The sequence below is a fragment of the Benincasa hispida genome, chromosome 5 (genome assembly GCF_009727055.1).
Source record: "Benincasa hispida cultivar B227 chromosome 5, ASM972705v1, whole genome shotgun sequence".
In the NCBI taxonomy this organism is placed as follows: Eukaryota; Viridiplantae; Streptophyta; class Magnoliopsida; order Cucurbitales; family Cucurbitaceae; genus Benincasa; species Benincasa hispida.
Window position 1 is genome coordinate 37159410 of NC_052353.1, and position 8329 is coordinate 37167738.

The window sequence follows — 8329 nt, forward strand, 5'->3', positions numbered from 1 at the left end:
AATTCCCGTTCGAGGGAAAATGTTTTAGAAAACGGGTTTAGAGAAAAAGGTTTTCGTAAGAAGATTTGAGAGTGTGTATAAAGAAAGAAAGATTGTAGTAGACTAGAAAGCAATAAGCAACAACAACGGCTTTATAGAGTACTACTCCGGGTATGAGGAAATGATGGTAGTCTTATCCCCATATAGTGCATTCTGAACAAAAAGCCAACTGGCACCCTTGCATATGCAAAAGGGCGAGTGGTCACTTACGATGAAAATGTAAAGAAAGCAAGCTAACTAAACTAATACAATACAGGACATGAAAATATGCTAGAAGGGGGTTGGATTGGGCATGCGGCCATAGGCAACAGGCCCTGGACAAGCATGGACCGTTACACTAGGCACGCGCCTTTTGTGAAGCCCCAAAGCTCAAAGCTCATAGCCCTAAGCCTCGAGGATTTTTTTTTTTTTTTAAAAAAATAGTAATTATTAAAGGTTCTCATTCTTTATTAACTAAAAAGAATCAAGTTTACTAAGCCTAAATGCAAAATTTCTTTGTGTTCAAGGCGAGCTCACAAAATAAGGCACGCGTCTTTTATGAAGCCCTAAGGCTCAAAGCCCTGGGCCTTGAGGCTTTTTTTTAAATAGTAATATTTAAAGGTTTCATTCTTTATTAAATAAAAGAATCAAGTTTACTAAGCCTAAATGCAAATTTCTTGTGTTTGGGTCTTTTTATCCCCTCCCCCCCACCCCCCCATGTCCGTATTCGAGTTGGCTGGCTTGTTCGTGAGCGGGAACAAGTGCCGCACAATCGCTAAGGGAAGCTTACGAAAGAGCGATTGTGACACCTAGGGCGCACCTTATTTTGTGAGCCTCACCTTTCCAAGGCAAGGCGCCAAACATGCGCCTTGGGCCTAGGCGTGCGCCCGAGAGGGCTTTTTAAAAACATTGTGGTCTTCATCGACAAAATCTCTCAACCAAATCCAGCAAATGTTTCCACACCATTTTTAGCTCTAGAAGCATCAATTTTATCCCACTAAGAAGCAAAACTTGTATTCTTTATGACAGTTATCTAAATAGCACGATACTTCCTATACTGGCGGTATTCCAAAACAAAGTTAGACCTCCATTGTGGGCTGGTAAGAAAGTGGCACCTCACTAGGCTGCTAGCTTGAAGTTGTTTCTTATGGCATGATGCACTATAGCTACACGCTATACATTTCTTTTTCCTTCCATTTTCTATTAACATACTTTAAGATCAAGAATCCCCAACAAACTGTTTTCTAAAACACCAGAGTTTCTCATAAGATAATAGCAATGTGTCAAGCAGGATCCACAATGGTCTTATTGGTTGTATTCCAGTACTAAGCACCCTAAGTAATTTATGCATAGCCAAACTTCTCTCATATAATTCAATGAAATATTCACCTAGAAAAAACAAGTACTCAGTTTTCATAAAACGTGCATTCTTAGGGGTTCTTGATTCAGAATAGCAAACACTTGAGCTCATGCATGTAAGATTTTTCATTTCCCCATAATTTTAAATTTAAGTGTGTAAAACCAAACAGTGCTGAGAATCTCAAGGTCCATACCTTCGCAGCTTTTGATACCATCACCTTTAAACCCGGGAGGACATGAACATTTCACATTGCCATCGTCCTGCTTATAAATGATAGGTGATAATCTGAAACCCTGAATCGACTACTAAAGGAATGGGATAAGGATATTTAGAGAGAAATGTGAAGACCACTAACCGTACAAGCAGAGAATGTATGTCCATTCTGGGTCTCGTGCCAACATCCTCCATTATTAATTTTACACCTCGCAGCCCCGCTGGCTGAAAGCCAAAATAATTAATGTTTTCAGTATAGCTGCAAATCAAAATATTAGATGACAAAATGGGTCAAGCTTCATATGCAAAGGCAATTTTGTAGGTGCCTTCTCAAATGAAAACAAAATCCTTTGGCTCGATCTTGTTGGGACTGCCACTTGGAGTCTGTCTTGAGAGGAACAGTAGGATCTTCAACATAGTAGATCTTTTTGGAAACTCTTTAATCGCCATATTTTTACTAGTCTCTCTTGGTGTAAATGGTATGCTCCCAACAATGCATCTAACTAATTGTATGTTATTTCTTTTTTGTACACACACAACCAAAAAACAAAAAGAAGGATCAGCTAGCTTTTTTTTTTTCTTTTTTTTTCTTTCTTTCTTTCTTTTATTATATGCACCAATTGGAAGATCTTTTCATAACTTCCTTGGCAAGGGGCTTTTGTAGATTGTCCCCCTCATTTGTGATTTCATTCTAGCAATGAAATTGGTTTATCATGAAAATAAAATAAATAAATAATACTTTAGAACACAAGGAAATATTTAACATGCAAAAAAAAAAAAAAAAAAAAAAAAAAAAAAAAAAAAAAAAAAACTTGCATATGAAACTAAGCTTTTTATTCCTTTTTTAAGGGGAGAGAGATATTTCATGGAGTTGATGAAATACACAAAAGAAGGGCGAGAAAACCTCAAGCTAGAGGAAATTCCACAAAATCTAAAGACTAAGCCTTGATTCATTAATTCTCAAATAACTACAAATTGACAACGTAAAAAGTTAGCTTGCCAAAGTATATAGCCTTTATCACGACATTAGCCACAAGAGGTTCAAGTCATCCAAATCACATTTGCCAAAGATACACTAAATGGGCCAAGGATAAAAGCGGATGCTCTCTTAAAAAAGTTTAAGGTGTTAAGCACCTTTTTGTCCATTATAGCTTATCTAATTCAACCTCCAGTTGGAGAGCTATGTTGTAATCATCAATAGGTGTGGGGTTTTTACTCCATTTAATCCATCAGTGAAATTGTCTCTTTATCCAAAAAATAATAATAATAATAATAATAGTAACAATCATTTTTAAAAATAAAAATAAAAAGAAATAAAAAGGAAAATTTAAATTCCAAAAACATTGGTCATGGGTTGAAATTATGGTGGCAACCTACCTACAATAATAAAGTATTTGAAAATTTGTATGTAGTCGCTATTCTTCTTTTCAAAATCTATGTTTGAATCTGATGAATGAATAAGATAACTTGTAGAGTTTGTTTCTTTTAATAAAATCAACCACTTTCATTGAGAATAAATGAAAGAATACAAACAACTTGTATAGATTGTTGTGCCAATAGAAATCACTATTCATAAATTAAAAATTTTTACATTGAAATTTTTCACCTTTTTAAAATAAAAGGTCATTTGTGAGAACACACTAAAAGATAACAAAAAAGAAATCAACTCCTAAAAATAATTATACAGACCCATTTATAGTAATTTTTGTTCCCAAAAAAAAAAATAGAAAACCATTTTGGGACCCTTTTTTAAATATCCACGAGTGTGAATGTTTACGTCTGTCCCTACAATATTTATGTGCTAAAGAAACTCATATAATATTAAATTTTAGATAGATGATTATCATGGATTGAACCCATTCCCTATAATTTTTAATACCTATGGCCCTTATTGACTGGCCTATGATGATTATTTTGAGATCATTTCAAATAACCACTACATATTCTGCATGTTTATGTTTAATAATTCAATGAGTTTCCTAATGCAAAATGCTACTAAAAGATACAGATTGTTCCATGGAATTTGCAGAGGGATGCAAGAGTTAGTCCTTAAACACTCTGATTAGCAGGCTCTTATGTAGGTCTTTGATGGAGGGGGTTTCTCAACTTTTGGCCCTTGGGTTGTTTGGCTATTTGTAATAAATAGAAGCTTGTCTCTTATTATTAAAAATAAAAATAAAGAACGATAAAAGAAAAAACTCTAGTAAGCGAAAATTGTATTTATTTTACTGGTTAGTATAGTGATTAACATCAGAAATAGTAGGAAATTGAAGCACTCTGATTAAAGAATAAAACTGACAAAACGTGGCTGCTGAAAAATAAGAATATCAAATAATCCAATTGAAGATTAATATTGTCCAAATAAAATTAAGAAAAAAAGATAACACACTAAAATGGGAAAGCAAAAAGCCAAAAATGTTTAGACGCAAAGGTCATGATAACCAAGCTTTCAAATTCAAGTACACTACTGATAGTTAATTAGAAATTAGAATTTTGTCAATACCGATATTCTATTAAATATTAATGCATCTCCATAGACAAGAAGATGAACAACTAGTACCTGCACAAGTGGTGTAACCATCTCCTTTGAACTGCACACCATCAACAAGCGGGCATTCACATACCCTCCCACGAAAAGTATCCTAATGTAAATTGAAATTGTCAATAAAAAAAATAACACAGAGTAATAGACTTCTGAAGTAATCTGTCCTTGGTTTGATTTACTAAAACTTGACACCTGGTTTGCCATGTAATCTTGATTCTTACCTTGCAGGCAGTTAGATTGGCTGCTTCATCTTGCCAGCAACCACCATTATTATCTAAGCATTCATTGGTCTCTACATCTGTCAAGATCAGTAACCAAACCAAATAATGTTAAATCTAGGTCAAGTAGATAACCAAATAACAACCGTAGTGAGAATGAATAAACAGTTGAGTAACCACAAATGACATACCACTACTCAAACAAATGGCAGGTTCAGTTGTTTCCTCAAAACCTGAACATATGGCCTTCAGAACTGCACCTTTCTCCAATTTTCCTGCAAGCACTTAGGTCAGGAAAGGAAATGTCCAGAAAAAAGGTCATAAAAAAACATGAGCACAACAGACCTCGATATTGTCGATTATTGACAACAAGGGTAGGCAATATGGTAACGTCCCCTCTGGATCCTTTCCCTACCTACTAAAAAAATTTACGTCAGAAAAGACTAGATAATAGTTAATTATACTTATGTACCTAATAGGAAATAAATATAAGAATCTTCTTATGCTTTCAATCAATGATATGCTTTCAATCAAGAATATCATTGAAATAATTAAAAAAATTATCATATGGAGGGCAGGGGTGGGAATGTCTGTAGGAAACACGGACCTGGGCATCTTGCTCTTCTTTCAAAACTGGATTTTCAGTATCCGCATTTGGATCCCCCATGCACTTCTCTATCTTTTTACCATCAAGCCCTATACATAAGTCAGAAACAAATTTAAAAACCATTACCATATTGGACATGTATCCTCCACAACACAATATGTAACAATAACCCAACATACCAAGAGACTTGATAACGTCATCAGCACATTCCTTGTTGTACTTTTTATCCTTCATTGGACATCTAATCTGAAAATCTGTCACATAGTCCCACCAAATCCAAGGTTTTTGAGTCTCATTAGCCACTTTAAAAACACATAGCTGCCTCAAGTTTTCAATCACCACATCTTTCCCTTCATATCCAGAACTGAAATCTTGTTCAGGATCAGGAGCACAATACCTCCCTTGATTGATACATTGGGACTTGCACTGCTTGCTTAGAATGAATGCCTGTGGACAATACCAAGTTATATAATGTGGTGTGAACTGTGAGTAGCCACCCTTTTCGAGTAACTGGGCTGCACCTTTAAAATCCTTCAAGAATTCCATCAGCATGTCACACTTAACACCACATTCATCATTACTGTTAGTCCACAACTCATATTCCACACGATCATCAGGGTGAGGTACAGCTTCCCTCCAATCAAGACTCACACTGACCATTTCACCAGAACTAATCTCTTTTTTCAGTTTTTCACCAAAACTTTTTTCAATAAGTGCAGATGGTATTGTTATGTTTTCAATGTATTTTGCAGTAGAACCATCCTCTTCAGGGGAGTCCATGGTTATTAATCTTTCCTCAATGTTATCTGCAACAAGAACTGCAGAAGCACCAGCCTTCTGCGCATTCCAGACCTTCAAGGCAAAGAAACAATCTGGAAGCCAGCATGAAGAGCAAAAAGTCAATACCCCAAACAATATTGTTCTTTATGAAGCAGAATACACATCAATATAACCACAAGGCAAAGTTCATTAGAAATTCAAACTTCAACAAAATTTGAAACCAGGGATCAACCCTTTCTCTACTTCTCGATATTTCTGCAGAAAGTCAATTCTATATACAAATACTGCTTTTCAAAGTTATAGGTGCTGGAATTAAGAAGTGGCCTAATAATTGTTTTGAAATTTATCTTATTAAAAAGAGGATATCAGAAGAGAAATTCCACACCTACGCCCCCCAACCCATTCACGATACATAAATTGGACAATGGTGACATTAACCACTTGTTCTAATGTATCCAATTGCAACTCTCATTGGCAATATCTCTCACAGACTTCATTTTTTCATGATATGTACCATATGATATTGTAATCTGAAGCCTTTTGTGGGTTGCATCTGAAGCAAAAGGCCAAGATCAAATGGTAGAATGGATGAAAAGGCTCAATTGTGGTATCTGTGGATGAAAAAATAGAATATCTTTTTAGGGCAAAAAGAGAGAGGTCCTGAAGTTCATTATGTAGGTGCATTCTGTTTCCTCTTCCAGGTGCTCTCATGATAAATTTTTTTAACTATTCCACCTTCCTCAGATTTCTTGTAACAACTTCATCTTTCTCATTAATGTCAATAAGTAATCCTTTTGGAACATTCTATTAGCTTAGGTTTAGGCTCAGACGATTTCTAAACTCTCCCTTCTGGTTTATTTCAATCTACTTTTGCCTACATACTGAATCTCGGTGCCCTATCTAAACCGAAATGAAACAAAGAAAAACTAGACGGCCTCTCAAATTTCAAAATAACAAAACTCTCAAGACTCAAACTCCTGCATTTTCTCGGTCAAGGAGATGAACCATTACAGCAAACTCAAGCAGCATTCAGACAAACAAGCACTGAACTTATTTGATAAAGAAAATATAATTTCTTAAATTAGCCAAATCAGCCTCAAACGAGCATAAACCAATGAATCTCCAGAAACAAAATTATAATTAAAAACGACATTTACCCCCCCGATCAACCAAAACGAACGTAGGGAGAGCTCCTGGTTTCGACTGGAACGAAATCCCGGCATCGCTGAACTCTCTGCAACCCTTCTGATTCTCCTTCGGAAACACAACAGTCCCAGACATGCTACCTCCATATTGAGGAATCCCAAAATTCCCAATGGCACTATCGTAGGTACCTTTCAAACCATCGGGCGATGTAACCCTCAGGCTATTCTTTTCAACCACGAACTTAGCCACAGAGAGTGGCGCCAAATACAGCACAAGAAGAAGAAACCCTAAAAACGAACACAAACCCGACTTTTGAAGCTCCATATAAGGCAATCCCAGATGATTAAATTTAACGAATTACCAATTTTTGCAAGTGGGTCTTCTACTTGTAAGATCAATCAAATCAAAACGAAACGAAATTCTTGAAATGGATCAAACAAATTGCTATAAAAAGAAATCCGCCGTCGCCGCTGCCGGTCTTCTCTGAATGAGAAAAGACAAAAAGGGGTTGTTGGTTTTGCTTTAATGGAGATCGGATTCGTGTTAAGAAGGCAGCGCACTTCCAGTCTTTGCGACCCGATGACCAAAGAAAAAAAAGGAGAAATGATCTATATGAAATCTTTCGAGAGAGAGACATGGGAGTTTAATTACGCGGCGTCCCTACTTGCTTTTAATATCAATTTTAACTGAGATTTTCAACTCTAATGCCGGAATTAGAAAATTCACAAAAGAAACCCATGGAATGGAACATCTATCAAGAAACGAGATTTTCAAATGTTCCCACTTTTATTTTGGGAAAAATACCCTTCTGGGACTAATTTTTATTTGATTAAGGGGTGATTGATTCATCAATTTAGGTTGGGTTGAGTTGGTAAAAACTAACAATTTTGGCTCACCAACTTGAATAGTAAAAATTATCAATTCAAATATCACTTTCGGTATTCTCGGTATAAGAATCCAAGAATGTTGGACTCTGGCTAATTTTGGTTTTAGGGAGGGTTTGGCGTGGAGGAGGAAGACATCAAGCAGGGAATAATACTGTTGTGTAGATGAACAAGTCTATTGCATAGACTTCTTACTCGATCGTTTAGTCTCTCAAGTGATCGTTTAGTCTCTTAAGTGATCGTATAGTAACTTGATCGCTAATGTCTTGTCTCTCGTTCACTTGTCCTTGGAATAATTAAAATAATTTTATTTATCCCAATTTGCCATAAAACTAAGGGTGTGTTTGGTATGTGATAAAAGTAGAGAGTTGAGTTGAGTTGAATTGGTAATTATTATCTAGAGAATTAAATTATCTAGGGAGTTAAATTGTCTGTGTTTGTTGTGCAGAGTTGAGTTGAGTTGAGTTGGTAATTATTGTTGTGTTTACTATGTAGAGTTGAGTTGAGTTGATGATCTAATGCAGTTTTTTTGTAAATGAGATTAGTTCTATTTTTTTC

General features: G+C 35.7%; 1 protein-coding gene across 1 annotated transcript in view; it reads right to left on the reverse strand.

The window, feature by feature from the left end:
- Window positions 1–7534, reverse strand: part of LOC120078738 (vacuolar-sorting receptor 3-like) — a 15822-nt gene extending 8288 nt beyond the window's left edge. Inside the window, exons 1-9 of the mRNA XM_039033047.1 lie at window positions 6899–7534; window positions 5141–5833; window positions 4962–5050; window positions 4700–4769; window positions 4546–4629; window positions 4358–4434; window positions 4152–4233; window positions 1734–1816; window positions 1572–1638 (exon numbers count right to left, since the gene is read on the reverse strand). Coding sequence (XP_038888975.1) covers window positions 1572–1638; window positions 1734–1816; window positions 4152–4233; window positions 4358–4434; window positions 4546–4629; window positions 4700–4769; window positions 4962–5050; window positions 5141–5833; window positions 6899–7211 — 1558 coding nt within the window. The 5' untranslated portion in view covers window positions 7212–7534. The remainder of the gene's footprint in view (window positions 1–1571; window positions 1639–1733; window positions 1817–4151; window positions 4234–4357; window positions 4435–4545; window positions 4630–4699; window positions 4770–4961; window positions 5051–5140; window positions 5834–6898) is intronic.
- Between the last annotated feature and the right edge of the window lie 795 nt (window positions 7535–8329).